This window comes from Oncorhynchus tshawytscha, linkage group LG08, assembly GCF_018296145.1.
Source record: "Oncorhynchus tshawytscha isolate Ot180627B linkage group LG08, Otsh_v2.0, whole genome shotgun sequence".
Taxonomy (NCBI): Eukaryota; Metazoa; Chordata; class Actinopteri; order Salmoniformes; family Salmonidae; genus Oncorhynchus; species Oncorhynchus tshawytscha.
Genome location: NC_056436.1, coordinates 66098384 through 66125584, shown reverse-complemented (window position 1 = coordinate 66125584; position 27201 = coordinate 66098384). Strand labels below are relative to the sequence as shown.

At 44.8% G+C, this 27201-nt stretch overlaps 1 protein-coding gene across 2 annotated transcripts in view; it reads right to left on the bottom strand.

The window, feature by feature from the left end:
* Positions 1–729: 729 nt before the first annotated feature.
* The window catches only part of LOC112256081 (glutamine--fructose-6-phosphate aminotransferase [isomerizing] 2), a 35902-nt gene continuing 9430 nt past the window's right edge, over positions 730–27201 (bottom strand). The window contains exons 5-19 of one of the 2 annotated variants that reach the window (XM_042325852.1): positions 25883–25941; positions 23646–23780; positions 17977–18038; positions 13364–13443; positions 12697–12774; positions 9746–9872; positions 9493–9656; positions 7555–7650; positions 5703–5800; positions 5467–5587; positions 4179–4451; positions 3821–3948; positions 3423–3590; positions 3038–3199; positions 730–1369 (exon numbers count right to left, since the gene is read on the bottom strand). In XM_042325852.1, the coding sequence (XP_042181786.1) occupies positions 1325–1369; positions 3038–3199; positions 3423–3590; positions 3821–3948; positions 4179–4451; positions 5467–5587; positions 5703–5800; positions 7555–7650; positions 9493–9656; positions 9746–9872; positions 12697–12774; positions 13364–13443; positions 17977–18038; positions 23646–23780; positions 25883–25941 (1796 nt within the window). In that variant the 3' untranslated portion in view covers positions 730–1324. The remainder of the gene's footprint in view (positions 1370–3037; positions 3200–3422; positions 3591–3820; positions 3949–4178; positions 4452–5466; positions 5588–5702; positions 5801–7554; positions 7651–9492; positions 9657–9745; positions 9873–12696; positions 12775–13363; positions 13444–17976; positions 18039–23645; positions 23781–25882; positions 25942–27201) is intronic. The other variant, XM_042325853.1, reaches the window with a different exon arrangement.

Genomic DNA, 27201 nt, shown 5'->3' with positions numbered 1-27201 from the left:
CATCAATAGCGCTTTCTGGAATAGTTCCTTACAATGTCCTAGCTATGGAGTACCACAGTATGAGTCATAATACCCATAAAACCTAGCGGTCAAACAAAGAAATGGTTCCAATTGTTTTTCCACCATTCATTTTGCCCATAGGGGATTTTAGAAAAAAATTAAAAATAAGGGCTGTGTTTCGTGTAGGCTTCCCTTGGCATTACATTTTGATAACCATGTAAATCTCTCTAGGACAAGGTGACTTTTATTAATATATTAGCCTGTATTTACCCCCACAAATGAAATGCTATTTAGCTGCTAATGTGGCTATTAAAAAAAATTACAAATACCATGATGATCTGGACGAGACTGCCGAATTGAAGCAAAGGTAAGAATCTCTGGATTAACTCTCCAAAGTTAGCTAAATTTAGTCATTAATAAATTGGCAACATTTCTTTAAAACTACAATTCTGTGAACTGTCTTGTGCAATACATTTTTTTCTTGATATAATACCTGTTAGTTGAGATGACATGCAGGAGCTTGCAGGGATTTGTAGTATACTTTAATGCTAATTAGCATTTTCGAATCTGAGAGTAAATAGAGCTGAATATATTGATAAAAGTCACCTTGTCCGAGAGAGATTTACATGGTTAACAAAACATCACACCAGGGTAAGCCTACACGAAACACAGACCTTATTTTAAGTGTTTCTAAAATCCCCTATGAGAAAAATGAATAGTGGAAAAACGATTGGAACCATTTCCCTGTTTGACCGCTAGGTTTTATGGATATTATGACACTTCCAATGTGGGGCTCTATAGGCTATTCTGTATAAAGGAATGCTATGGAATAGACTACACTTCCCAAGATACAAAGTGAAGATGATAGACTGCCACAGGACAGAGAGCCCAATACACATGAAGAGAATATTATCATAAACATTCACAATGTACTTTTTCACATATTGCAGAGTTATAAGCACTTCAATCTACCAAGTCAATGCATTATTCCTACATTTGGTGTTTTTGGCTCAACTGTTTGTGGACAAGGCACCAATTGGGTACAAGGCACAGTAGTGTATAGGTCTCTTGCTTTGGAAACATTATTGGTGATAATGCTGCTGATTGGACAGATGGTCAAACAGTCGTGAGATTTACAGATTTACACACACACACACACACACACACACACACACACACACACACACACACACACACACACACACACACACACACACACACACAATTGCACTTTTATGTGTAAGCCTCCACTCAGTGTCTCTCTTGAGCAGAGTGTTATGGTCTCTACTGCCTCCTGTCCTGTCTGCCTCCTGTCTGTCTGCTATTACTCTACAGTGACAGACTTGGCCAGGTTCCTGGGACAGTCCACCTGCAACCAGAGGAGAGAGACAGCCATTAAATCAGATCAATACTGATGAGTAAAGGAGACAAGAATACATAAACATACAGCATAGGTATATGGCAGTGGAGGCTCCTCATAAAAATAAAAATAGTGAAACATTAAAAAAAGTTATGATTTTGAGATAAAACTATACTAAATATATTCACGTCTTTTGCAATGAAGGTCTACAGTAGCCTCAACAGCACTCTGTAGGGTAACACCATGGTGTAGCCGAGGACATCTACAGTAGTTTCCGGCCTCCTCTGGGTACATTGACTTCAATACATAACCTAGGAGGCTCATGGTTCTCACCCCCTTCCATAGACTTATACAGTAATTATGACAACTTCTGGAGGACGTCCTCCAACATATCAGAGTTCTTGCATGAACTGACATGTTGTCCACCCAATCAAAGGATCAGAGAATGAATCTACTACTGAAAACATAAGCTACAGCTAGCTAGCACTGCAGTGCATAACATGTTGTCAGTAGTTCACTCAAAGAGAGGGAAAGACAATAGTTGAACAGTTTTTAACCAATTTCTTAAAAAATGAAGGAGAAGCAAGAGTGAGATAGAGAGAAAGAGCTAGCTATATTTAATTTTTTTTTCACTTTAACTTAGCTACCAAATGCAGCTAGCTAGTTTAGCATACTCAAACATATGTTAGCTAGCTGTCTATGGCTATCCAACATTGCATTTCTTCCAAGTCAAGGTAAGCTTTTGGTTTTATTCATTTATTGCCACCGGGGCCCGCCAGTGTATCTGCTAAACTGCTTGCTGTTGACTGTACACTGTACTGCATGATTATAGCGGGTTTACTAACATTTTAGTTCTAGTAGCTATGTTGTCTATGACATTAGCTAACATTAGCTAATAGCTAATAACGATGTAGGCTGTGTATAGCGGTTTGCGGTTATGATATGAAGGTTTGACTTGGTCACATACAGCTGATGTGTTGTGCACTGAAGTCCACAAGCGAATATATAAGGTGAGGGGAGAGCACGTAGATGCGAGAAGGAATTATACAATGATCACATGTGTCATGCTGTTTGTATGTGGCTGCTATGAAAGTGAACTGTGTTCGCATGTGTTCAGGGGTGTATTCATTCCACCGATTCTGTTGAAAAACGTTTCCTAAACGAAAGCATATGGAACAAAATGGGGTTAAACATACCTGAATTAGTCCAATAGAAACTCTCGTTTCTGATGGACTAATGATTACACCCTAGATCAGCTAGATGCAGGCAAAATTGTGCAAGGCGGTATTGAATGTGCAAATGGCTGTCACCTTGATTATTAAAATTTCTCTCGACCTGTGCACCTACGTTGTAAACTTTCATTCATAGGCTAGGTTGTAGCAACCTCATGATGGGTACAGGATGTGAGTATCATGTAGCAGCCTAAACCTATCAATGTTACATTGAGCTGGGGGACTGGAATATGAATGACAGTCATCCAATATGCAGTAATAGAAAACAAATAATGATCCTCCCTCATCTTAAACGGCACTGACCGCCACTGGTGTGTGGGTAGTTGATTTAGTGTGTACTTGTAACCGTTAATATTGATGCTTTTAGTAATGAAATTGAAATAAAACGTATTCAAATCTAGGTAATTAAAGTCCATAAGGAAAGAACAGGTAGTGGTAGACTCACGTCGTATCCCCGTAGCACGGCCAGGTGGAAGGACAGGAGCTGCAGAGGGATGACACTGAGGATGCCCTGGAGACAGTCCACTGTGTGAGGCAGCTCAATGGTCTTATACGCATTTTTAGACATCTCCTGGTCGTCCTGGCAGCACAGGATAATCGGCCGCCCCTGAACGGGAAGGAGAGAAAGACAGAGCGGTTTACAGAAGTATATCGATCAATTCATTTGAATTCATTATTCAAAGCTTTTGATAGTGAGGCTGTGTGTGTGATATTTGTTTTTTTGCCTGTGTACTGCGCGCGAGCCAGTTAAGTAATGGGTGTGCATACGAGGTGGGTATTTAGTTGTGTCTACGTGCATTTGAATATGTGATGTGAGGAATGTGACGTACCGATCTGGCTGTGACCTGCTGCAGTGCGTTCTGACACTTGGTGTAGCAGGCGTCTTTCATGATGATCATGATGACGGGCATGTGCTTGTCAATCAGAGCCAGAGGGCCGTGCTTCAGCTCCCCAGCCAGGATGCCCTCTGAATGCATGTACGTGATTTCCTTGATTTTCTGTTTGGGAAGAATCAATCAGTGACATAACATAATCAATAGTCTATAATTCATATAGATTAACAGGCATGTCAATATAAAGTGAGATGTTTAATGATATATAAAGGAGCGAAAGAGTAAAAGCAAAACATTGCCCCTAGAAACTGATTTAACGTCAGTTTGGCAAGTTAACTATAATGGTTTAGGGTCAGGATTTAGGGTGAGTAAGCTGATTGTAGATCTGTCCTCACCAGTGCCCCCTCCAGACAGGTGGCGTAGTTGAAGCCTCGTCCCATGACCAGCAGAGACTTCTGCTGATACAGCTCATCTGCTATGGACTTGATCTTATTATCCAGAGTCAGAACCTTCTTGATCATGTCTGAGAGAGGGAGAAGAGAGAGACAGAGAGGGCGAGGGAGAGCGAAAGGAGGAGGGAGAGAGGGTTTGGTTCACTCTCATTCGTCTATTTTGTTCACTCAATCCATTTTGTAACACCTGGCAATAATCTATTGGCTATAGTGTGTGATGGTTACAGATGCAGTTTTGTTTTACTGAGCTGGTTTATAGTGTTAATCTGTCATTCTACATGGCCTTCATATAGGAACTCACCTGGGAGAATCCTAAGTCCACTGATGATCTCCAGCCTCCTCGGCTGCAGGGAGATCCTGTCCTCACTCATCATCAGACCAAACATGATGAGAGCCACAAACTGGCTGGTGTAGGCCTTGGTGCTGGCCACACCGATCTCTGGACCGGCGTTGATGTGCACCCCGCAGTCTGTGTCTCTGGAGATGGAGGAGCCCACTGTGTTGGTGACCCCTACGGTCAGAGCTCCTCTATCCTTACAGTACCTCAGAGCCATCAGAGTGTCTGCTGTCTCACCTGAGTGGGGAAGGAGGGAGATAGCCAAGGCATGTCATCATTCATACCAGCAAAACACACTAGAATTCTCCCTTACTCAACAGATTACCCACAGTATCCATACCAGCCTTTTCTCTATTAGAACATCCAGTCTCCACCAGAGAGAAAGTTCTCTCTATTAGAACATCTAGTCTCCACCAGAGAGTTCTCTATATTATAACATCCAGTCTCCACCAGAGAGAGAGTTCTCTCTATTAGAACATCTAGTCTCCACCAGAGAGAGAGAGAGAGTTCTCTCAATTAGAACATCCAGTCTCCACCAGAGAGAGAGAGTTCTCTCAATTAGAACATCCAGTCTCTACCAGAGAGAGAGAGTGTTCTCTCTATTAGAACATCCAGTCTCCACCAGAGAGAGTTCTCTCTATTAGAGCATCTAGTCTCCATCAGAGAGTTCTCTCTATTAGAATATCTAGTCTCCACCAGAGAGTTCTCTATATTAGAACATCCAGTTTCCACCAGAGAGTTCTCTCTATTAGAACATCTAGTCTCCACCAGAGAGTTATCTCTATTAGAACATCTAGTCTCCACCAGAGAGTTCTCTCTATTAGAGTATCTAGTCTCCACCAGAGAGTTCTCTCTATTAGAACATCTAGTCTTCACCAGAGTTATCTCTATTAGAGCATCTAGTCTCCACCAGAGAGTTCTCTATATTAGAACATCCAGTTTCCACCAGAGAGTTCTCTCTATTAGAACATCTAGTCTACACCAGAGAGTTCTCTCTATTAGAACATCTAGTCTCAACCAGAGAGAGAGAGAGAGAGAGAGTTCTCTCTATTAGAACATCCAGTCTCCACCAGAGAGAGAGTTATCTCTATTAGAACATCTAGTCTCCACCAGAGAGTTCTCTCTATTAGAACATCTAGTCTCCACCAGAGAGTTCTCTCTATTAGAGCATCTAGTCTCCACCAGAGAGAGAGTTTTATGAAACACCAGCAATACAAAAATGTGTAGCAGATTAATCGCTCTGAGGAATTACCTGATTGGCTGATGTAGAAGCAGACGTCATCTCTGAAGACGGGTGTGTTGCGGTCCAGGAAGTCACTAGCCAGTTCCACCATGACAGGAAGCTCTGTCAGCTCCTCCAGAATCTGTCTGGTCTGGAGAGAGAGAGAGAGAGAGAGAGAGACTCATCCTTATCATAATCACAATGGTCATCATCATCTTTTCTTTCTCCTCCTCTTCCTCAATCACAGTTCTGGTTGGTTCACTTACAGCCACGGCAGCGTGGAAGCTGGTTCCACAGCCAATCAAGATGAGGCGTCTGCAGCGTTTGATCTCCTTCAGGTGGTCCTTCAGCCCTCCCAGGATCACTGAGAACAAGACAGGACAGGAGAGGGGAGACCATCAGCATTCATATTAAGTCCAAGGAGGTAAGAGGGGTAACTATGAGCCTCTTTACATCACACTACGTTGAGGACACAAAGTAAGTTCAGGAGATAAACAAGCATATCAAAGTTCCAGAGTGGGATCTCTGCTACTTTTAGAGTTATGATCCAATTTGTAAGTGTTACCAACAGAGTGAATGTGAAATTGGATTCAAAATGGTCACCCTCTGCTGGTAATTTGCAGGATGTGATACAAGTGAAAGGGGGACTGTGATTGGTTACATTGACAACGACGTTTGTCTATATAAAATGGGCCATAACTTTAACACAAGAAGAGATCCCACTCTGGAACGTTGATATGCCCATAGAGTATATTATGTTCAACAATATAGTGAAACAATTTGCCAATTCAATATTCATGTTTCACGGAGCTGGTTTATAGTGTTAATGTGTCATTCTATATGGCACACAAATTGGATGCAGTCTATCACAGTGCCATCCGTTTTGTCACCAAAGTCCCATATACTACCCACCACTGCGACCTGTATGATCTCGTTGGCTGACCCTCGCCTCATACTCATCGCCAAACCCACTGGCTCCAGGCCATCTACAAGACCCTGCTAGGTAAAGTCCTCCCTTATCTCAGCTCGCTGGTCACCGTAGCAGCACCCACCGGTAGCACGCGCTCCAGCAGGTAAATCTCACTGGTCACCCCCAAAACCAATTCTTCCTTTGGCAGCCTCTCCTTCCACTTCTCTGCTGCCAATTACTGGAACGAACTGCAAAAATCTCTGAAGCTAGAGACTCTTACCTCCCTCACTAGCTTTAAGCACCAGCTGTCAGAGCAGCTCACAGATCACTGCACCTGTACATACAGTAGATCATCTGTAAATAGCCCATCCAATCTACCTCATCCTCATACTGTAGTTATTTATTTATCTTGCTCCTTTGCACCCCAGTATCTCAACTTGCACATTTATCTTCAGCACATTCTACCATTCTAGTGTTTAATTGCTATATTGTAATAACTTTGCCACCACGGCCTATTTATTGCCTTGCCTCTCTTATCCTACCTCATTTGCACATGCTGTATATAGATCTTTCTACTGTATTATTGATTGTATGTTTGTTTTCCATGTGTAACTCTGTGCTGTTGTATGTGTCGAACTGCTTTGCTTTATCTTGGCCAGGTCGCAGTTGTAAATGAGAACTTGTTCTCAACTAGCCTACCTGGTTACATAAAGGTGAAATTAAAAAATTAAAAATGTTTATATTTTTCTGTATTCATAAATGAATGTAAAAAAAAACCTAACATTGGAAATGAAAATAGTAATCACATTACAGAGCAGGCAGTAAAGGCTCATATGACATAAATGTTTTCTTTGTGGCACTTACAGATGAAAAACTATGGAGTCTTAACGGAGGCCTGCAATAAATATGCTAACTTTGATGAATTATTACCCAATTATGCTTTAAAATACAAATGTCAAATATTCCTTCCTCCAAAGGACCCTTCTATGGATTACAATTTGTGAACACCCCCCCAAAATCTTACTATTCTTTTTGTCTGGGTTTCCTGAGGAATCACGCTATACATCCATGTAGTAACTGTTAATAACCTATGCTTGCCTCCGTGAGTTGCTGTGCTAATATTGATTGAAGATACGGCACAGTACCATCGACATCCTGGAACAACAGAGTGACATCAATCAGAATATGACATCACTATGGTAAGCTACCTTTGTTGGTGTGAAAACAGATCCGTCCCCTCATGGTGTTGAAGACAGACTCTGGCTGCTCAAAGATCTCCTTTTGCATAAATGCCTCAAAGTTACCTGCACAGAAAGAGAGAGAGATGAGGGACACGGAGCATGATGACCGTGTTTCAATCTCACAGCACAGTGGTGTAGGTTCTCCCTAACACCAACAGGGGGAGATCTTGCTCTCCTGTTCTTAGAGCTAGTGACTGCATTAAAGTATGGTTAACCATGGGCCTGTCTCTCTGTAAATTAGACTACGTTTCTCAGGTATGACACAATACCCTATCTTTGACCTCTGTGTGAATAGGAAGGTGTATTGGTATTGACCACTCCATGTATATGATTTCTGTGTGAATAGGACGGTGTATTGGTATTGACCACTCCATGTATATGATCTCTGTGTGAATAGGAAGGTGTATTGGTATTGACCACTCCAGGTGTATGATCTCTGTGTGAATAGGAAGGTGTATTGGTATTGACCACTCCAGGTATATGATTTCTGTGTGAATAGGAAGGTGTATTGGTATTGACCACTCCAGGTATATGATTTCTGCGTGAATAGGAAGGTGTATTGGTATTGACCACTCCAGGTATATGATTTCTGTGTGAATAGGAAGGTGTCTTGGTATTGACCACTCCAGATATATGATTTCTGCGTGAATAGGACGGTGTATTGGTATTGACCACTCCAGGTATATGATTTCTGTGTGAATAGGAAGGTGTATTGGTATTGACCACTCCAGGTATATGATTTCTGTGTGAATAGGAAGGTGTATTGGTATTGACCACTCCAGGTATATGATTTCTGCATGAATAGGACGGTGTATTGGTATTGACCACTCCAGGTATATGATTTCTGTGTCAATAGGAAGGTGTATTGGTATTGACCACTCCAGGTGTATGATTTCTGTGTCAATAGGAAGGTGTATTGGTATTGACCACTCCAGGTGTATGATTTCTGCATGAATAGGACGGTGTATTGGTATTGACCACTCCAGGTATATGATTTCTGTGTGAATAGGAAGGTGTCTTGGTATTGACCACTCCAGGTATATGATTTCTGTGTGAATAGGAAGGTGTATTGGTATTGACCACTCCAGGTGTATGATCTCTGTGTGAATAGGAAGGTGTATTGGTATTGACTACTTCAGGTATATGATCTCTGTGTGAATGGGAAGGTGTATTGGTATTGACCACTTCAGGTATATTATCTCTGTGTGAATGGGAAGGTGTATTGGTATTGACCACTCCAGGTATATGATCTCTGTGTGAATGGGAAGGTGTATTGGTATTGACCACTTCAGGTGTATGATCTCTGTGTGAATAGGAAGGTGTATTGGTATTGAACAATCCAGGTATATGATTTCTGCATGATTAGGAAGTTGTATTGGTATTGACCACTTCAGGTATATGATCTCTGTGTGAATAGGAAGGTGTATTGGTATTGACCACTTCAGGTGTATGATCCCTGTGTGAATAGGAAAGTGTATTGGTATTGACCACTCCAGGTATATGATTTATGTGTGAATAGGAAGATGTATTGGTATTGACCACTCCGGGTATATGATTTCTGTGTGAATAGGAAGGTGTATTGGTATTGACCACTTCAGGTATATGATCTCTGTGTGAATAGGAAGGTGTATTGGTATTGACCACTTCAGGTGTATGATCCCTGTGTGAATAGGAAAGTGTATTGGTATTGACCACTCCAGGTATATGATTTCTGTGTGAATAGGAAGGTGTATTGGTATTGACCACTTCAGGTATATGATCTCTGTGTGAATAGGAAGGTGTATTGGTATTGACCCCTTCAGGTATATGATCTCTGTGTGAATAGGAAGGTGTGATCTCTGTGTGAATAGGAAGGTGTATTGGTATAGGTTGCCACGGCGATGAGCCCCATGATTAACCTCTGACCTTTCATAATCTCCTGTAGTTCCATCTGGAGGGTCTGGATTGCCCGGACTGGATTCTCCCCTGCTAGGCTGTTCAGCCTATGGAGGGACAACTTGCCCCCGACCACTGCTGCAATGTCATCATCCTCCAGGTAGATCACCTTGTTGGTGTGCTCTATGATGGCACTGGGCAGGGACAGGTGGGAGCATAAGACAAGCACACAAGCATGCATGCACACACACACAAACACACACACCTAGGGCTTTCAGCTCACCTGGCGTCGGAGGCAAAGTAGTACTCTACAGCCTTGCCGTCTCCAGCTGAATTCACAGCAGTGGAGTTGTCTGGCTTGTCTGACCGGTTGTGGCTGTTCTTATCCTGGACCCCCTCCTTGAACAGACCTACATGACAGAGGGCAGGGGTCATGGTTCAGACTGGGTCAGGGTAATCAACACTTTACTTGAACTTTTCACCTAGACTGTTTAAGTAATTTGTAATTAACTAGTGACTGCTTGTGACATGCATATAACTGCTTATACTGTATGTCATGATCATGATGGTGGCTACTGGTGTGTTTGGTGTGTTAACAGACATATTCAATCAACCCTATCCCAGTCTGCTGTGCCCACATGCTTCAAGAGGGCCACCACTGTTCCTGTCCCCAAGAAAGCTAAGATAACTGAGCTAAATGACTACCGCCCCGTAGCACTCACTTCCGTCATCATGAAGTGCTTTGAGAGACGAGTCAAGGATCAAATCACCTCCACCCTACCTGACACCCTAGACCCACTCCAATTTGCCTACCGCCCCAATAGGTCCACAGACAACGCAATCGCAATCACACTGCACACTGCCCTATCCAATCTGGACAAGAGGAATACCTATGTAAGAATGCTATTCATTGACTACAGCTCAGCATTTAACACCATAGTACCCTACAAACTCGTCATCAAGCTCGAGACCCTGGGTCTCGACCCCGCCCTGTACAACTGGGTCCTGGACTCAACATCAACAAAACAATGGAGATGATCGTGGACTTCAGGAAACAGCAGAGGGAGCACCCCCTATCCACATCGACGGGACAGTAGTGGAGGAGATGGAAAGTTTTAAGTTCCTCGGCGTACACATCACGGACAAACTGAATTGGTCCACCCACACAGACAGCGTGGTGAAGAAGGCGGAACAGCGCCTCTTCAACCTCAGGAGGCTGAAGAAATTTGTCTTGTCACCGAAAACACTCACAAACTTCTACAGATGCACAATCGAGAGCATCCTGTCGGGCTGTATCACCGCCTGGTACGGCAACTGCTCCGCCCACAACCGCAAGACTCTCCAGAGGGTAGTGAGGTCTGCACAACGCATCACCGGCGGCAAACTACCTGCCCTCCAGGACACCTACACCACCCGATGTTACAGGAAAGCCAAAAGATCATCAAGGACAACAACCACCGGAGCCACTGCCTGTTCATCCCGCTATCATCCAGAAGGCGAGGTCAGTACAGGTGCATCAAAGCTGGGACCGAGAGACTGAAAAACAGCTTCTATCTCAAGGCCATCAGACAGTTAAACAGCCATCACTAACATTGAGTGGCTGCTGCCAACACACTGAATCAAATCTCTAGCCACTTTATTAATGAATAATTGGATGTAATACATGTATCACTAGTTACTTTAAACAATGGCACTTTTTTAATGTTTACATACCCTACATTACTCATCTCATATATACTGTACTCTATACCATCTACTGCATCTGGCCTATGCTGCACTGCTGTCGCCCATCCATGTATTTATATGTACATATTCTTATTCATTCCTTTACACTTGTGTGTATAAGGTAGTTGTTGTGAAATTGTTAGATTACTTGTTAGATTACTTGTTAGATATTACTGCACTGTCGGAACTAGAAGCACAAGCATTTCGCTCCACTCGCATTAACATCTGCTAACCATGTGTATGTGCCCAATACAATTTGATTTGTTTTGATTTGATACATAGCCTTCAAGGTGGAGGGTTCAAGTAAAGTGCTGTCAACTAACGGTTGCGAGTGTGAACAGTGAACAATGACAAACAGAGAGGGATTTAATCAACAACCCAATGATTTAAACCAAAACATGACAGGTGGGATGAGAGTTCATGATTGTGATTGACAGACAGAGGAGAGGAGTCAAGGGTCCTTTGACCACTAATAAACAAGCTAATCATATGTTTACATTGGTTCATCTCAGAAGATTCTGGAATCAATAACCAGTTGGATATGGTGGTTCAATTTGCAATCTGTATTGATTTGTCCGTGGTATTTATGAGGTGACTCACACACAGTGACCTTGGTCCTTTGTCACAGTTACAGTTACAGGAGTTTTAGTCCCTAATAGCGATAAGTGACATCTCCTTGTTTCCTTGTTTCTTTCCTTCATCTGCACTCGACAGGCGAAAAGACATTTCCCTCCACTATGTTGCTTTCACCTATCTTGTGTTTTTAGATGAGAGGAGATGAGGGAAAGGAGCAGAGAGGAGGAAGCCACTTTATAGCATTGAGATGCAACCCAGTGTCCTCCTACTCTTCCGGGTTCCTTTCTCATTGGGCCTCAGACTTTGGACTCCAACAGGATACATCACTATTAAAGTGGAGCTGGGCTAAGTTAACAGATAGCAGGGTGAAAGCAGTCAACACATCTACGGGCTATTCTCTAGATAGCTGACACACACAGAGAATGCAGAACTCTTATTAACTGGCCAATGAGTATGTAAGGAGCAGATTTTTTATAACATGCATATCAAGATCAATTTGAAATCTATCATTTGGTGAGGGCTGTCCTACTCCTCGTTTCTAGGTAATAGTTAGAGGATAAGGATTCAGCACTCTATTCATCAGAAGAAAGGGCGCTTTAGAGACAGAATGTCTTATTGTTATGTTATTAACCTGACACTACTTTCCACTGAGTGTGATCATGATGTTAACCTATAATAACCCATAGAGGTTCCACACAGTACTGGCAGCATTTCCACAAGAAGCAAGAGTCTCATTTCTCATAACCATCATTTTTGTGATTCTGCATCATTTTTGCACAAGTAGACAATCATTTAACAGTGGAATCATTGGAGACGTGTGTCTGATTAAAGGGATTCTGATTGTTGTTCGTCATGCAACTCTTATGAGGCGGTTCAATCCAATCAGAGGTCAGAACCCACAACACCCACGTGTTTATTTGGTAGTTAGCGCACCTATGGGCTCAGCAGCCCCCTGTCGCTCTGTAGACACTGGGGTGACTGCACAGTCCCTCAGGACAGAGTAGTATGGTGCTACGGATAGGACAGGGTTAGGGTTAGGATACTGTTAGGGTTAGGACAGATACAGATACTGCTCACAGTAAGTACTGCTACTGTTAGGGTTAGGACAGATACAGATACTGTTAGGGTTAGGACAGATACAGATACTGCTCACAGTAAGTACTGCTACCCGTTAAGGTTATAACAGATACAGATACTGCTCACAGTAAGTATTGCTACTGCTTTGGTTAGGACAGATATGGGTACTGCTCACAGTAAGTACTGCTACTGTTAGGGTTAGGACACAGTTACTTAATTGATTGATTAGGTTGGTTAGTTTGTTATGCAAGGGTGTACTCCTACTGACCTGAATCATGACTTGAGATACAGACATATAACCTCATTAATATCAATGCATGATGTATGTGTCAGTTCCAGTTACACACTCGTGTCTCAAGTTAGAGATCTGACCATGAATATTATGGAACAGAACGTGTTCAGATGCGTTAACTAACACAGTCAGGTTTCTGTGAGGACAGTGGGCAGACAGCGAGGTTGGAGAACACTGTGAAGTGAGAACATCAGCTGGAGAAGAGGCTTGGGAGAGAGGAACAGAGCTCACCACTGTTGTACTGGATCGGGATGTGCTCTGCGGAAAGCTCATACTTGCTCCGCACACCAATGAGAAGAGGACTTCCTCTCCTAAAGGAGAGAGAGAGAAAGGGGGATGATAGGGGATGATAGGGGGATGATAGGGGATGATAGGGGATGAAGGGGAAAGACAGAGGGGATAGAAGGGGAGAAATGGTTAGATTTCTATCTTGTGTGAGAGAACACAAACGAGCACACAGTGTAATGTCTTAAAAAATGTCTTGTGAGTGTAACATTTCCCTCAGCAGGGGAACATGAGCTGGGATTGGTCTCCACACCTGAACTCTTTCTCCCGAGTGTCGCTGTTGAATGACTCCCATTGTTCACTCCACGATAATGAAGTACCTGGAGCACTCCTCGCTCTCTCTCCTTTTTTCTCCTCTGTGTGTCTCTGTCATACTATCTCTTACTTTTACTCTCTGCCTGTCTGTCCCCTAATTCACCTCTCCCTCTCCTCCTCTTCCTCGTTCCCTCTGTCTCGCTCTTGTTTTCTAGCAGGTTCCTGCTCCTTGTCCTCCCTCTCCCCTACAGGTGGTTGAGTCAGTTCCTGCTCATGTTTCTAACTCATCAGCCATGCATTCTGTCCCCAGTACTCCATGTGTGCTTCTCTGATTGGCTGGTGTGTGTGTGTGTGTGTGTGTGTGTGTGTGTGTGTGTGTGTGTGTGTGTGTGCATAACAGGTGAGGAGAGAGGGCGTGGAAAACCTAACCTGTATATAGATCAAGTAGGACCTATGACAGAGTGCACTGTACACCAAGCACCTGATAAAAGTCCTTAACACTCCATCATAAATATCTACATCTCATCTCAAAGCATTGTCCTGTTTGACAGCTTACACCTGGCTGGGGTAAATTCCCACCTGAGGCTCAAAGAAAACAGCAACGTTTCTCAATTACACTCTTCTCATTCCCTCTGTTTCCTGTATCCTCGTCTTCTCTGTCAGCCCTGGACGTGGAGCTGGGAGCAGTGAACAAGGAGCTGTACACTTGGGCAGAGTGACGTCAGGCTGAAAGGCAGTATGCTGTGCTGTTCTTTTCAGATTCAGAGTGTTTAATAGTCACATGTACAGGGTTACAGGTGTGATGGCAGGGTACAGTGTTTAATAGACACATGTACAGGGTTACAGGTGTGATGGCAGGGTACAGTGTTTAATAGTCACATGTACAGGGTTACAGGTGTGATGGCAGGGTACAGTGTTTAATAGTCACATGTACAGGGTTACAGGTGTGATGGCAGGGTACAGTGTTTAATAGTCACATGTACAGGGTTACAGGTGTGATGGCAGGGTACAGTGTTTAATAGACACATGTACAGGGTTACAGGTGTGATGGCAGGGTACAGTGTTTAATAGACACATGTACAGGGTTACAGGTGTGATGGCAGGGTACAGTGTTTAATAGTCACATGTACAGGGTTACAGGTGTGATGGCAGGGTACAGTGTTTAATAGTCACATGTATGTTTAATATGGCAGGGTCACAGTGTTTACAGGGGTTACAGGTGTGATGGCAGGGTACAGTGTTTAATAGTCACATGTACAGGGTTACAGGTGTGATGGCAGGGTACAGTGTTTAATAGTCAGGGTTACAGGTGTGACAGGGTTACAGGGGTGTGATGGCAGGGTACAGTGTTTAATAGTCACATGTACAGGGTTACAGGTGTGATGGCAGGGTACAGTGTTTAATAGTCACATGTACAGGGTTACAGGTGTGATGGCAGGGTACAGTGTTTAATAGTCACATGTACAGGGTTACAGGTGTGATGGCAGGGTACAGTGTTTAATAGTCACATGTACAGGGTTACAGGTGTGATGGCAGGGTACAGTGTTTAATAGTCACATGTACAGGGTTACAGGTGTGATGGCAGGGTACAGTGTTTAATAGTCACATGTACAGGGTTACAGGTGTGATGGCAGGGTACAGTGTTTAATAGTCACATGTACAGGGTTGTACAGGGTGATTGTTTAATAGTCACATGGGTGTGATGGCAGGGTACAGTGTTTAATAGTCACATGTACAGGGTTACAGGTGTGATGGCAGGGTACAGTGTTTAATAGTCACAGTGGGTTTTAATAGTCACATGTACAGGGTTACAGGTGTGATGGCAGGGTACAGTGTTTAATAGTCACATGTACAGGGTTACAGGTGTGATGGCAGGGTACAGTGTTTAATAGTCACATGTACAGGGTTACAGGTGTGATGGCAGGGTACAGTGTTTAATAGTCACATGTACAGGGTTACAGGTGTGATGGCAGGGTACAGTGTTTAATAGTCACATGTACAGGGTTACAGGTGTGATGGCAGGGTACAGTGTTTAATAGTCACATGTACAGGGTTGCAGGTGTGATGGCAGGGTACAGTGTTTAATAGTCAGGGTGTTGAATACAGTGTTTAATAGTCACATGTACAGGGTTGCAGGTGTGATGGCAGGGTACAGTGTTTAATAGTCACATGTACAGGGTTGCAGGTGTGATGGCAGGGTACAGTGTTTAATAGTCACATGTACAGGGTTGCAGGTGTGATGGCAGGGTACAGTGTTTAATAGTCACATGTACAGGGTTGCAGGTGTGATGGCAGGGTACAGTGTTTAATAGTCACATGCACAGGGTTACAGGTGTGATGGCAGGGTACAGTGTTTAATAGACACATGTACAGGGTTACAGGTGTGATGGCAGGGTACAGTGTTTAATAGTCACATGTACAGGGTTGTAGGTGTGATGGCAGGGTACAGTGTTTAATAGTCACATGTACAGGGTTGTAGGTGTGATGGCAGGGTACAGTGTTTAATAGTCACATGTACAGGGTTGCAGGTGTGATGGCAGGGTACAGTGTTTAATAGTCACATGTACAGGGTTGTAGGTGTGATGGCAGGGTACAGTGTTTAATAGTCACATGTACAGGGTTGCAGGTGTGATGGCAGGGTACAGTGTTTAATAGTCACATGTACAGGGTTACAGGTGTGATGGCAGGGTACAGTGTTTAATAGTCACATGTACAGGGTTACAGGTGTGATGGCAGGGTACAGTGTTTAATAGTCACATGCACAGGGTTACAGGTGTGATGGCAGGGTACAGTGTTTAATAGTCACATGTACAGGGTTACAGGTGTGATGGCAGGGTACAGTGTTTAATAGACACGTACAGGGTTGCAGGTGTGATGGCAGGGTACAGTGTTTAATAGTCACATGTACAGGGTTACAGGTGTGATGGCAGGGTACAGTGTTTAATAGTCACATGTACAGGGTTGCAGGTGTGATGGCAGGGTACAGTGTTTAATAGTCACATGTACAGGGTTGCAGGTGTGATGGCAGGGTACAGAGAGAGAGAGAGAAAGAGAGAGATGTAGAGACAGTGATTCTCAGGCAAGCCTTGATGGAGGGCTGATAGTTCTGCCAAAAAGAGAGGGAGCAGTGGCTAGCATCACTGCTTAATCACTTCATCCCTCCATTTCTCCCTCTACCCTGGGAGACAGCGCTAACAATGCAAGACATTAACTGTCAGCTCAGTCCCTGGCTCTCAAGACAAGACTAAGCTAAAAACAGCAAGTAACTATCAGAGAAAATGAGAGAGAGAGACAGAGAGGGTAGGGAGGGAGAGAGAGAGAGAGACAGAGAGGGTAGGGAGGGAGAGAGAGAGAGAGAGAGAGAGAGAGAGAGAGAGAGACAGAGAGGGTAGGGAGAGAGAGAGAGAGAGGGTAGGGAGAGAGAGAGAGAGAGGGTAGGGAGAGAGAGAGAGACAGAGAGGGTAGGGTAGAGAGAGAGAGAGAGAGAGGTAGGGAGAGAGAGAGAGAGGGAGAGGGTAGGGAGAGAGAGAGAGGGTAGGGAGAGAGAGAGAGAGAGAGAGAGAGAGAGAGAAAGAGAGAGAGAGAGAGAGAAAGAGAGAGAGATATAGTATTCAGTGAAACCCACTGTATCCAGGTGGAGAAACAACAGGTGGACTAACTGAACCCTGGCAACAGCACCAACATCAACCAATCATCCTCTTTACTGTGTACTATAAACCATAGGTCAACAGCCCTCGCCCTCTTCTCTCAGTCTACCAACGAGGAAACAGAGAGAAATAATTGAAGAAATCAAGACGTCAGAGGTGATTGAGTGTAATAGGTGCTGGCCAGGGTTTTCTCCCTGAGAAGCAAGAGGAAACAGAGCAGAGCCTAATGAGTCACAGAGAGTAGAGTAGAGGAGAGCCAGGCAAGAGGCCAGCAGCCAGCTTTAGAGAGGCCCAGCAAGGAGTGACTGAACCTGGACCACACTCCCCTGTCTGGATCTAAAAGTCACACACACACACACACTCACACACTTAAAGAGCGATCCACCGCACACTTCCACCCCTTTCCTGTAAACCCTGACTGTTTCAACTTCCTGTCATCAAACGTGACCCATGGAATAGATGTAGGCAGAGACACAATCTGAAGACCAATATATGGCTAATCAGGTTTTATTGCTTTATTGTGGCAATAGATGATAAGTCAATGCCAATGGGTCTTGATCATTTTTTTGATCATGTTTCCATACGTTAGTGTGTGGAGGACTCACAGACAAGACCAGACGGAGAGAGACGTGTGAGGAAGTGGACATGTATACTGACCTGGTGGCTACAGCCTCTCCGGGGAAATAATGGCTTTTGAACACCAGGGCGAAGGCCCCCTCCTAAAACAGGATGACAAAGAGGAGAGAATATGTTAGTGTTCATGATGATGGTGAAGATGAAAAGGAGAAGGATGAAGATGAGAAGGAATTGTAAAAATGCTAAATACATGGGAGGAAAATGTAGACATCAGTTTCAGTCGAACAGACAAGCAGTGAGCAACATTGAAATTCCCTGTCTCTTTTTGGATAGACTTCTTAACCTGCATTGATCCTCGTGGGGGGTAGTAGTGGGGATGTGAGAGAGGGATGAGGGAGGTGTTTAGGGAATAAGACCCTTATTGCCTAAAACCAGTGGGGGGAGATAGAAGGGAGAGGTAAGGAAGGGAAGGAGAGGGGAGAAGGAGAGGAAGGGAAGGAGAGGGAGATGGAATATTTTTTTATTTTACCTTTATTTAACTAGGCAAGTCAGTTAAGAACAAATTCTTATTTTCAATGACGGCCTAGGAACAGTGGGTTAACTGCCTGTTCAAGGGCAGAACGACAGATTTGTACCTTGTCAGCTCGGGGGTTTAAACTTGCAACCTTCCGGTTACTAGTCCAACGCTCTAACCACTAGGCTACACTGCCGCTCCAAATAGAGAGGAGAAGAAGGAGGAGGAGGAGAGAGGAGAGGGGAGAGCAGAGGAGGGGGGAGTGAGTGGAGAGGACGGGGAAGAGGGGAAAGATTGAGAAGAGGGAAGGAGGAGGGTGGAGAGAGTAGGAGGAGGGATAGTAGAAGAAAGAGAGGCAGTAGTCTTTAGACTGTAAAGGGCCTGTTCTGGGGTCTGCTCTGGTCTGGTTTCTATTAGACCAAACCCTGTGAAGCTGTAAGATACTCTTGATCCTCTGTGATCTTCTCAGAGCTTTTACAGGGAGCCAGTGAGAGAGGAGATGGGGCTGAGATGAGCCAGTGAGAGAGGAGATGGGGCTGAGATGAGCCAGGGAGAGAGGAGATGGGGCTGAGATGAGATGGGGCTGAGATGAGATGGGGCTGGGATGAGCCAGGGAGAGGGAGATGGGGCTAAGATTAGCCAGGGAGAGAGAGATGGGGCTGAGATGAGATGGGGCTGGGATGAGCCAGGGAGAGAGGAGATGGGGCTGAGATGAGCCAGGGAGAGAGGAGATGGGGCTGAGATGAGATGGGGCTGGGATGAGCCAGGGAGAGAGGAGATGGGGCTGAGATGAGATGGGGCTGGGATGAGCCAGGGAGAGAGGAGATGGGGCTGAGATGAGCCAGGGAGAGAGGAGATGGGGCTGAGATGAGCCAGGGAGAGAGGAGATGGGGCTGAGATGAGCCAGGGAGAGAGGAGATGGGGCTGAGATGAGATGGGGCTGGGATGAGCCAGGGTGAGAGGAGATGGGGCTGAGATGAGATGGGGCTGAGATGAGATGGGGCTGGGATGAGCCAGGGAGAGGGGAGATGGGGCTGAGATGAGCCAGGGAGAGGAGATGGGGCTGAGATGAGCCAGGGAGAGAGGAGATGGGGCTGAGATGAGCCAGGGAGAGAGGAGATGGGGCTGAGATGAGCCAGGGAGAGAGGAGATGGGGCTGAGATGAGCCAGGGAGAGAGGAGATGGGGCTGAGATGAGCCAGGGAGAGAGGGAGATGGGGCTGAGATGAGCCAGGGAGAGAGGAGATGGGGCTGAGATGAGCCAGGGAGAGAGGAGATGGGGCTGAGATGAGCCAGGGAGAGAGGAGATGGGGCTGAGATGAGCCAGGGAGAGAGGAGATGGGGTTGAGATGAGCCAGGGAGAGGAGATGGGGCTGAGATGAGCCAGGGAGAGAGGAGATGGGGCTGAGATGAGCCAGGGAGAGAGGAGATGGGGCTGAGATGAGCCAGGGAGAGTGGAGATGGGGCTGAGATGAGATGGGGCTGACATGAGCCAGGGAGAGGGGAGATGGGGCTGAGATGAGATGGGGCTGAGATGAGATGGGGCTGAGATGAGCCAGGGAGAGTGGAAATGGGGCTGGGATGAGATGGGGAGATGGGGTTGAGATGAGCCAGTGAGAGGGGAGATGGGGCTGAGATGAGCCAAGGAGAGGGGAGATGGGGATGCAATGAGCCAAGGAGAGGGGAGATGGGGCTGAGATGAGCCAAGGAGAGGGGAGATGGGGCTGGGATGAGCCAGGGAGAGGGGAGATGGGGCTGGGATGAGCCAGGGAGAGAGGAGATGGGGCTGAGATGAGCCAAGGAGAGGGGAGATGGGGCTGGGATGAGCCAGGGAGAGGGGAGATGGGGCTGGGATGAGCCAGGGAGAGAGGAGATGGAGCTGAGTTGAGCCAGGGAGAGGGGAGATGGGGCTGGGATGATCCAGGGAGAGAGGAGATGGGGTTGAGATGAGATGGGGCTGAGATGAGCCAGGGAGAGGGGAGATGGGGCTGGGATGATCCAGGGAGAGAGGAGATGGGGTTGAGATGAGATGGGGCTGAGATGAGCCAGGGAGAGGGGAGATGGGGCTGGGATGAGCCAGGGAGAGTGGAGATGGGGTTGAGATTAGATGGAGCTGAGATGAGATGGGGCTGGGATGAGATGGGGCTGGGATGAGCCAGGGAGAGGGGAGATGGGGCTGAGATGAGATGGTGCTGAGATGAGCCAGGGAGAGTGGAGATGGGGCTGAGATGAGCCAGGGAGAGAGGAGATGGGGTTGAGATGAGATGGAGCTTAGATGAGATGGGGCTGGGATGAGATGGGGCTGGGATGAGCCAGGGAGAGTGGAGATGGGGCTGGGATGAGCCAGGGAGAGAGGAGATGGGGTTGAGATGAGATGGAGCTTAGATGAGATGGGGCTGGGATGAGATGGGGCTGAGATGAGCCAGGGAGAGGGGAGATGGGGCTGAGATGAGATGGGGCTGGGATGAGCCAGGGAGAGTGGAGATGGGGCTGAGATGAGCCAGGGAGAGGGGAGATGGGGCTGGGATGAGCCAGGGAGAGGGGAGATGGGCTGGGATGAGCCAGGGAGAGTGGAGATGGGGCTGGGATGAGCCAGGGAGATGGGAGATGGGGCTGAGATGAGATGGGGCTGGGATGAGCCAGGGAGAGTGGAGATGGGGCTGGGATGAGCCAGGGAGAGTGGAGATGGGGCTGAGATGAGCCAGGGAGAGGGGAGATGGGGCTGGGATGAGCCAGGGAGAGGGGAGATGGGGCTGGGATGAGCCAGGGAGAGTGGAGATGGGGCTGGGATGAGCCAGGAGAGTGGAGATGGGGTGAGATGAGATGGAGCTGAGATGAGATGGGCTGGGATGAGATGGGGCTGGGATGAGCCAGGGAGAGGGGAGATGGGGCTGAGATGAGCCAGGGAGAGGGGAGATGGGGCTGGGATGAGCCAGGGAGAGGGAGATGGGGCTGGGATGAGCCAGGGAGAAGGGAGATGGGGCTGGGATGAGCCAGGGAGAGTGGAGATGGGGCTGGGATGAGCCAGGGAGAGTGGAGATGGGGCTGGGATGAGCCAGGGAGAGTGGAGATGGGGCTGGGATGAGCCAGGGAGAGAGGAGATGGGGCTGGGATGAGCCAGGGAGAGGGGAGATGGGGCTGGGATGAGCCAGGGAGAGGGGAGATGGGGCTGAGATGGGACGGGCTCCAATAAGACAAAACGGAACAACATTAAACATTGTGTTTCGAACATTGTGTTTCGAACTGAGCGAGACTGAGAGAAAATGAGAGAAAATGACTGGAAAATCTAGTAAGTGAAAAAGTGATTAAGTACGTTAGTCTGTCTCGCTCCTGGTCCCCAGATACAGATGTGATGTCACTAAAGATGTTGTTAGGGCGGTTGCAATGATGACTGTTTTGGCGATGATGTAACACTATTAATGGGACGGAAAGTGAAGTAACGTCATACTGGGCTCAATGGGAGATAGATGGGAGGGGGGGGGCAGATTTTAGGCTAGATTGGACTCAATGACACCCTCTTTGACACAGAGCTACGGGACAGGGGTATGGAATGATGACGTCATCGAGAGGAACTGGGAGATATTGTTGCTCGGTTGTTGTTAAAAACAAACCCATTTTACAATGCTGTTTAATAACTGGCATTCATCATAGTGCCAGATGGAATCTGAGAGGGTTCTTGTTATTTTGTCAAGCAATTCATTTTTGTTTAGTAGCAGCAGCAGTAGTAATAGTAGTAGTAGCAGTAGTAGTATTAATAATAGTAATAGTAGTAGTGATAGTAGTAGTAGTAGCAGTAGTAATAGTAGTAGTGATAGTAGTAGTAGCAGCAGTAGCAGTAGTAATAGCAGTAGTGATAGTAGTAGTAGTAGCAGTAGTAGTAGTGATAGTAGTAGTAGTAGAAGTAGTAATAGTAGTAGTGATAGTAGTAGTAGCAGTAGTAATAGTAGTAGTGATAGTAGTAGTAGTAGCAGTAGTAATAGTAGTAGTGATAGTAGTAGTAGTAGCAGTAGTAGCAGCAGCAGTAGTAATAGTAGTAGTAGTAGTAGCAGTAGTAATAGTAGTAGTGATAGTAGTAGGAGTAGCAGTAGTAGCAGCAGCAGTAGTAATAGTAGTAGTGATAGTAGTAGTAGTAGCAGTAGTAGTAGTGATAGTAGTAGTAGTAGCAGTAGTAATAGTAGTAGTGATAGTAGTAGTAGCAGTAGTAATAGTAGTAGTGATAGTAGTAGTAGTAGCAGTAGTAGCAGCAGCAGTAGTAATAGTAGTAGTAGTAGTAGCAGTAGTAATAGTAGTAGTGATAGTAGTAGTAGTAGTAGCAGTAGTAGTGATAGTAGTAGTAGTAGTAGCAGTAGTAGTAGTGATAGTAGTAGTAGTAGCAGTAGTAATAGTAGTAGCAGCAGTAGTAATAGTAGTAGTGATAGTAGTAGTAGTAGCAGTAGTAATAGTAGTGATAGTAGTAGCAGTAGCAGTAGTAGTATCAGTAGCAGTAGCAGTAGTAGTAGCAGTAGTAATAATAGTAATCGTAGAAGTCAATGTAGTAATAGTAGTAGTAGTAATAATAGTAATAGTAGTAGTGATAGTAGTAGTAGAAGTCAATGTAGTAATAGTAGTAGTAATAGTAGTAGTGATAGTAGTAGTAGTAGTGATAGTAGTAGTAGAAGTCAATGTAGTAATAGTAGTAGTAGTAATAATAGTAATAGTAGTAGTGATAGTAGTAGTAGTAGTAGTAATAGTAGTAGTAGAAGTCAATGTAGTAGTAGTAGTAGTAGTAGTAGTAGTAATAATAGTAAGATTAGTAGTAGTAGTAGTAGTAGTAGTAGTAGTAGTAATAATAGCAGTAGTAGTAGTAGTAGTAGTAGTAATAGTAATAGTAGTAGTAATAGTAGTAGTAGTAGTAGTAGTAGTAGTAGTAGCAGTAGTAGTAGTAGCAGCAGTAGTAGTAGTAGTAATAATTGTAGCAGTAGCAGCAGTAGTAGTAGCAGCAGTAGTAGTAGTAGTAGTAGTAGTAATAGTAGTATTAGTAGCAGTAGTAGTAGTAGTAGTAGTAGTAGTAGTAGTAGTAGTAGTAGCAGAGTAATAATAGTAATAGTAGTAGTAATAGTAGTAGCAGTAGCAGTAACAGTAGCACCAGTAGTAGTAGTAGTAGTAGTAGTAGAGTAGCAATAGTAATAGAAGTACATGACTTAGTAGCACCATAGTAATTACATATTAGCACAGTGTTGAGGTGTCCCAGTACTCACCAGCTGTTGAATGACCCTCTCCACCAGCGTAGAGAAGGACAAGTCTTCTCTCTCACGGTTGTCGTAAACATATTTTATCAGTTTAGGGATGACCTCTGTGTCCGTCTCGGACTCAAACTCGTAGCCCTTGGAGTTCTTAAAGAGGGTGGGGATCAGAATGAATGTTACAAGCTTACTGAAGCAGCACTCCCAGATGTACCATTAACTAGACTAACAACTCCTCTAGCAGAACAACTCCTCTAGACTAACAACTCCTCTAGCATAACAACTCCTCTAGCATAACAACTCCTCTAGACTAACAACTCCTCTAGACTAACAACTCCTCTAGACTAACAACTCCTCTAGACTAACAACTCCTCTAGACTAACAACTCCTCTAGCATAACAACTCCTCTAGCATAACAACTCCTCTAGCAGAACAACTCCTCTAGCAGAACAACTCCTCTAGTAGAACAACTCCTCTAGACTAACAACTCCTCTAGACTAACAACTCCTCTAGACTAACAACTCCTCTAGACTAACAACTCCTCTAGACTAACAACTCCTCTAGACTAACAACTCCTCTAGACTAACAACTCCTCTAGACTAACAACTCCTCTAGCATAACAACACATCTAGCATAACAACACCTCTAGACTAACAACTCCTCTAGCATAACAACTCCTCTAGACTAACAACTCCTCTAGCAGAACAACTCCTCTAGCAGAACAACTCCTCTAGCATAACATCTCCTCTAGCAGAACAACTCCTCTAGACTAACAACTCCTCTAGACTAACAACTCCTATAGACTAACAACTCCTCTAGACTAACAACTCCTCTAGACTAACAACTCATCTGTTGGAAAACCCAGCAGTATTGCAGTTCTTGACCCAAACCGGTGCACCTGGCACCATCTACCATACCCTGCTCAAAGGCACGTAAATCGTTTGTTCTACCCATTCACCCTCTGAATGACACACATACACAATACATGTCTCAATTGTCTCAAGGCTTAAAAAGTATTCTTTAACCTGTCTCCTCCCCTTCATCTACACTGATTGAAGTGAATTTAACAAGTGACATCAATAAGGGATTATAGCTTTCACCTGGATTCACTTGGTCAGTCTATGTCATTGAAATAGTTGTTTTGCATACTCAGTGTATTTTAGTACGTATTGAGACTTCACCTGCCACAAGAAACCAGTGAGACAGAACACAGTGACAAAATGCATTTGTACATACCTTATTGACTTATTGTTATAGCATATCAACTGCTTTTGAAGAATGAATTGCTAGTAATTACTGATAAAATTGTTAATAACTGAGATCTGGTCAAATGGGGGAAAAGAACGGAGTAAAGAGTATCAGAGTATGTACTTGAGAAGAGTGTGGTTCAGAATTTGGCTTCTCCCTTTGTAGTTTACAGCATGTATAGTACAGTCATGACTAGGGCAGAAACAGGGCTACTTTCCCAGCAACGTTCGCTGGTGTATGTTTATTGTAAGTGTCATCAATAAGGGATCCTAGCTTTCACCTGGATTCACCTGGTCAGACTATATCATGGAAAGAGTTCTTAATGTTTTTTTATACTCAGTGTAGTTGCAATGGTATAGGTATCAACATTATATACCACAAAAATAAGGAGTGGCAACTAGTAATACCAGTAGCGGTAGCTATAAGTAACTATTCAGGATGGCCTGCTTGTGTGGCACTTGAAAGAGGTGTGGGTTAAAATGGAGGTGGGAGAGAGAGCTAGCCTGCTACAGCTGTAATTGGCAATCAACATAAATGTTCTATCACAGGGACCATATTATTTTTGGAGAGCCCAAGTGATTCTGAGTTCGTTCATATTGAAAACTATTTCGTAGATGCATACTTTCCGATTTTACAAACTCCCTTCCTTATATAAATCACTTGCGCTGCTCACGCTGTGAATGTAGAGGGGAGCTGAACAAACGCTTTAGGCTTTTCTACACAGCCTATGTACGACTTCTGCCTAAAGTAAACATTGCCCATTGCCACTTTTTCAATGCCATTTCAATTCACTTGAATTTGTGTGGAATAGTGCAACAGTCAAAAAGCCCTACACAAAGGACCCAGGCCTAAGATCGTCAAAGGCAAAGCTTCGCATGACAGAAGGCTTGAAACCCTATGACACTTTTGATCATATCTCGGACCATAACCAAGGGTTTGACCCAAAACAGCCTTGATACTGAAATAGTGAAACTACAGAAATACATACTGGGGAGTGGACTTACCAGGTACTTCTTTAACTCTTTGTAGTTGGTGATGATGCCATTGTGGATGACAACAAACGCTGGAGAAAAGAGAGAGAGAGAATACAGTGAAGATACTGTACAAAATATGTGTAATATGATAATGTGTTCCTGAGGAAGAACATGGCTATGGTCAACTGAAGTAGAACCTGTCTGTCGGTCTGTCTGGACTCTGTCGGTCTGGACTCTGTCGGTCTGGACTCTGTCGGACTGGACTCTGTCGGTCTGGACTCTGTCGGTCTGGACTCTGTCAGAGGCCAGACACCTCTGTGAGCTGTAACTGTAACTACACATTGACATCTCTGGACAATCGGTAAACAGAAAAAAAGCTCTCTCCCCTCCGTTCCAGAAATCTATGTGGCAGAGCCGTGGGTGGGTGTGTGTATGTATGTAAGTATGTAAGTAAGTATGTATGTAAGTATGCATGTATGTATGTTCAGTTGCAAGAATACGTTTGTGAACCCTGGATTTCTGCATTGATTACACATAAAAATGTGGTATGATCTTCGTCTAAGTTACAATAATAGACAGACACAATCTGACTAAACTAATAACACACAAACAGTTGTACTTGTCACATTTGTATTGAAGACTTTGAGTAATCCTTCACATGCAGGATGGAAAAAGTAAGTGAACCTCTGTGTTAACGACTTCTCCTAAAGCTATTTGAAGTCAGGTGTTTCAATTAAGGAGATGAAATGAGTGGGTTGCAGATGAGTGGGTTGCATGTGTGGGTTGCACATGTGCCCTGCCCTTTAAATAAAGCCACACAAAACCTGGTTACTGACCAATCTGTTCTTCTCCAGAATGATTGGTTAGTTTGAACCATGCCTCGATCCCAACAACTTTCAAAGTAACTTAGAAGACACATTATAGAGATGCACAAATCTAGAAAGGTTACATTAGCATTGCTAAAGACCTTGGTGTTCATCAATCCACAGTAAGACAAAATGTCTACAAATGGAGAAGATTCACGACTGTTGCTCCTCTCCCTAGGAGAGGGCGTCCAGCGAAGATCACTCCAAGAGCACAAAGGGCAATCCTGAAAGAGGTGAGAAAGAACCCAAGGGTAACAGCAAAAACCCTCCAGAAAACCTTTTGGGAAAAATGCACAACGCTGTGTGTGGAGGAACAAGGGCACTGCACACCAACACTAAAAACTCATCCCAAGTGTGAAGCATGGTGGAGGGAGCATCATGGTTTGTGGCTGCTTTGCTGCCTCAGGGCCTGGACGCCTTGCAATCATTGAGAGAACAATTCATTCAAAAGTGTATCAAGACATTTTACAGGAGAATGTCAGG